Source organism: Sus scrofa, chromosome 5 (assembly GCF_000003025.6).
Source record: "Sus scrofa isolate TJ Tabasco breed Duroc chromosome 5, Sscrofa11.1, whole genome shotgun sequence".
In the NCBI taxonomy this organism is placed as follows: Eukaryota; Metazoa; Chordata; class Mammalia; order Artiodactyla; family Suidae; genus Sus; species Sus scrofa.
Window position 1 is genome coordinate 17,246,707 of NC_010447.5, and position 4,393 is coordinate 17,251,099.

Genomic DNA, 4,393 nt, shown 5'->3' on the forward strand with positions numbered 1-4,393 from the left:
TATATGTGTCATCGAGTTCCCATTGTGGATCAGTGGAAATCATGACTAGGAACCATGAGGACGCATGTTCCATCCCTGGCCTCGCTCAGTGGGTTAAGGATCCGGTGTTGCCATGAGCTGTGGTGTAGGTTGCAGACGCAGCTCCGATCCCATGTTGCTGTGGCTCTGGTGTAGGCCGGCGGCTACAGCTCCGATTACACCCCTAGCCTGGGAACCTCCATATGCCACTGGAGCGGTCCTAGAAATGGCAAAAAGACAAAAAAAAAAAAAAAAAAAAAGGTAATTTAACTTAAAGAATAATTTAATAATAATTTTATTAATTTAATAAATAATGGGAGTTCCTGTCATGGCTCAGTGGTTAACTAATCCGACCAGGAACCATGAGGTTGCAGGTTTGATCCCTGGCCTTGCTCAGTGGGTTAACGATCTGGCGTTGCCGTGAGCTGTGGTGTGGGCCAGCAGCTACAGCTCTGATTAGACCCCTAGCCTGGGAACCTCCATATGCCGCAGGTGCGGCCCTAGAAAAGACAAAAAAATAAAATAAAACCTTCCATTAAAATAAATAAATAAATAAATAAATAATGAAAACCATAGTTTGATTTGAATAATCAAAATAATTCATTTACATGTGAATATAATTTAAATATTTTATATTTAATGTACCACATCAAACTAATCCATTAAACTGAATATATCATAATTTCTGTACCCTAATTAAGCAATTCTTTATGCTTTAATTTCCCCAGAATCTAAAAAAATAGATCCAGGTGACCCCTGGGGCCCCTATGCCCGTCCCAGTCACCCTCTTTAGAGAGGTGTGTGACTTACAGCCTCTCCCACCCCTACCCCCCCTGCCAAGCCCGGCTCCACTCTTCAAAGCGTGGGTTTGGAGCTGGTCTCCGAAGGGGGCCGAAGGTGTGAGTTTGCAGGAGAGGCGGATCTTACTCTCAGAGCCCCCTCCTCGGGGGAGGAGCCACTCGGACTCGGGCCCCGCCCACTCTAGGCAGGCTCGTGGGGCGGGGCTCTGTCGGCTTGGGGAGGGGAGAGCACCTGCCCCGCCCTGCACCTCATCCCTAACTAACCCGGCTTGATCCAGCTCAGCCCCGAGGTGTTTGAGGCAGCTCTTTCCGTTAAGTCGAGCCATCTGTTACCTGCGTTGCTTCCTGGGGGGGAGAGTCCACCTTGAGGCGCTCCAGAGACCCGGTGAGTGCTCTCAGGAGTCTGGGGCTTACTGTGAGTCCCAGCAATGGCTACCTCCTAGGGAGCCTCCAAACCCCAGGTAAGGTCCCCTGGGAAAAAGGGAACTGCCGCTCTCCCTGAATCTCACCAGGATCCTCACTTATAGTGACTTCTACCCTCTTAGGGCTCCTGCCACTCTGCTTCCCTGCCACCGGCATGTCCTTTCTCCAGGGTGAATGGGATGGGACACTCCAGTAGGAAAGGACTCTTCCTTGGGCCATTGGGGTGAGTCACAGATGCTGAGACATGTCCCAGGATTCAGAGGGACACCATTCCCCTCATTCTGTGTTATAGATGCCAGCTGCATTGAAGGGGGGAAACCCGCCTTCTTGCCCCCAGCATGGAAGAGGAGGAGCTGCCATTGCCGAGGGGAGGGCTGGACGTGTCTGATGCCTCTATCCCAGGCTGCACGCTGGGGGCCCTGTACTGGGCCTGTGTCCGAAATGACTCTGCCCAGCTCCAAGCCATCCTGGATGATGGGGTCTCCCCAGAGGAGGCCACCCAGGTGGACGGCAATGGGAGGGTGAGTCACCCCACTCGTCCTGGGAATTTCAGGATGGCATCCACTGCCTGGGTCCTCAGGAGGAAGGGAGAGAGTGGGTCTTCACAGGAACTGGGACATCCCTGGGTCAGATGTGGATTTAAAGGGCCCAGGGCCCCCAAGAAGCTCCAGGAGGGAAGCACGGGGGCTGAGCTGCCCCTCCCCCAGACAGGCCTCATGGTCGCATGCTACCATGGCTTCCGGAGTGTCGTGGCTCTGCTCAGCCGCTGTCCTTTCCTGGATGTGAACCAGCAGGACAAAGAGGGGGACACAGCCCTCATGCTGGCTGCCCAAGCAGGTAAGAGGCTGCTGACCCCACCCTCTACCCGCCAGACCAAGGCCACAGCCCACACTCTTTGCACCAATGTTCTCTCACTCTGACACTGCCACTGCCGTGTTGGGTGGAGAGTGGATCTGGGGCTTTGTCATTCCTTTCCTGGGTAGCCAAGCTCTGCCCTTGGTGCCCTGCAGGCCACGTGCCTCTGGTGAGTTTCCTGATCAACTACTACGCGGGCCTTGACCTGGAGCGCCGGGACCAGCGGGGGCTGACAGCGCTGATGAAGGCTGCCATGCGGGACCGTTCGGAATGCGTGGCTGCCCTCCTCATGGCAGGTGCATGGGGACCAGGATGTTGTGTGGCCTCCAGTTCCTCCCCCACACCTCCCCACCAGGCACTAAGTCAGCTGTCATAGTTGCAGAGAGGAGAGAGGTGGATGGAGGATCAATCTAGGCTGACTTCCTGGAGGAGGAGAGTGTGCTGGAGCTTCTCACCAGCAACAAAGTCCAGCTCCTGATAGCTCTGTTTAAGTGGTGAATGGCAGTCCCAGAAAAGAAAACTTGGGAGGATAACCTAGACTGGCTGGAGAACCTAATACAAAAAAAAAAAAAAAGATTGTTATCTGGAACCAGACTCTTTGGTGCCCATCCTGGCTCTGCTGCCCGCTGAGTGACCCTGGGCAGGTGGCTTTCCTCTCTGGGCCTCACCAGTGTAATGAGGTCAATGGCCTTCTCTGGGCTGATCTCCAGCTCTGACAAACCAGGGTTCCAGGAATGCAGGGATGTGTGATTGAGACATGTGACTGTGACAGCGTTGTTCTGGGGTGAAGTCCACACTGTGGAGTCTCCAGGCCGTGCTACTCTCTGAGCTGGGGGTTCCCTCTGTGGGTCACCCTGGGGGACCCCAGCCTCCGGCTTTGCCCTTTCCCATCCTATTCGGTTGGGTTTGAGGTGAGAAGGGAGGAAGCTCTACATCCCCTCCTTTGTGGAAGAGTAACTGCTACTCCCCACCCCCAGGACTGGGGGGTGTAGTGATGAAAGGAAGAGTCAGAAGAGGGAACCAGCAGGACTCCCTCCCTCCACCTGCCCCAGAGGGTGCAGCTCGGACCTCCCCCCATCCTGAGCAACCCCCACACACCTTCTGGTCAGCGCCTTGGTTCAGGAGGTCTCTAGTCTGCCCCATGTTTGGAGACCTGGAGTAAGTATCCCTGGTCGGTCCCCCTCACTGGACTCCTTTCGCCAATCAAACCGGAAGTTGGGATCCTAAACCGGAAGTTGGGGTCTGGGGCTGGTACTGTCCGTCGGTGCTACTGCAGCCCCTGAGGGCCTGATTCCAGCTGCAGCAGGGTGGGCCTCTGGTTTTGCATCTAACTCAAATCAGTCCTGCTCCTAAAAGCATCTGTCCTTCTGCAAGGCACCGATCCCACCCCATGTCACCCCTGTGCCCTCCCCAGGTGCTGACCTGACTGCAGTGGATCCTGTCCGAGGCAAGACGGCCCTGGAGTGGGCATTTCTGACCGACAGCTTCGACACAGTACAGAGGATCCGGCAGTTGCTGCGACGGCCCCAAGTGGAACAGCTGAGCCAGCATTACCAACCCGAGTGGCCAGCTTTGCCCGGGCTTGTGGCCCAGGCCCAGGCTCAGGCCACCCCATCTCTCCTAGAACGACTCCAGGCCACCTTGAGCTTCCCCTTTGCCCAGTCTCCTCAGGAGGGGGGTGTCCTGGACCACCTTGTGACCATCACGACCAGCCTGGCCAGTCCTTTTCTCAGCACTGCCTGCCACACCCTGTGCCCTGACCACCCACCTGCACTGGGCACCCGAAGCAAGTCCGTGCCAGAGCTGTTAGGCACTGCCCCACCCCCTCCTCCTGTACCCCAGCCCCCCCAGGAAGTTCCTGGCCCCCGGGCCTTCACCCCCTACCAGAGCCCTCACGGTGTGTTGAGCATGTGCCCCCAGTGGCTCCAGCCCAGGGGTAGTACCAGCTCCAGGCCCCAAGCCCCCAAGATCCTCCTCTCCAAGGCACCCTCATCTGGCATCCAGTGGAAGCTGGAGCCCAGATCTGCAGGGAATCGAAGCCTGGCCCTTCCTGTCTGGAGATACCAGGAGCTCAGGATGGAGAGGAGGAGGCAGGAGGAGTCCAGATTGGCAGAGAGCCAGGGGAAGATGGGCTAGACCAGACTGGGAGCAGGTAATCAGGCCCTTTCCTTAGGCTCCTTTGCTGTCTAGAGCCCCTTCTGCCTTCCCATCTACCTCTGTCTAAGTGACTCTACTCTCAGCCTGTGCACCAGGTCATTCATACAGCATCATGTGCAACAATAAAAGAATGGAAATGA

The 4,393-nt window shown here is 56.1% G+C and overlaps 1 protein-coding gene across 1 annotated transcript; it reads left to right on the forward strand.

The window, feature by feature from the left end:
* ANKRD33 (ankyrin repeat domain 33) lies at positions 634 to 4,393 on the forward strand. Its single transcript, XM_021091670.1, has 5 exons — positions 634 to 1,203; positions 1,534 to 2,078; positions 2,252 to 2,392; positions 3,511 to 3,906; positions 4,101 to 4,393. Exons 2-5 carry the CDS (start codon positions 1,580 to 1,582, stop codon positions 4,250 to 4,252), a joined length of 1,188 nt encoding a protein of 395 aa, XP_020947329.1. The 5' UTR covers positions 634 to 1,203; positions 1,534 to 1,579; the 3' UTR covers positions 4,253 to 4,393.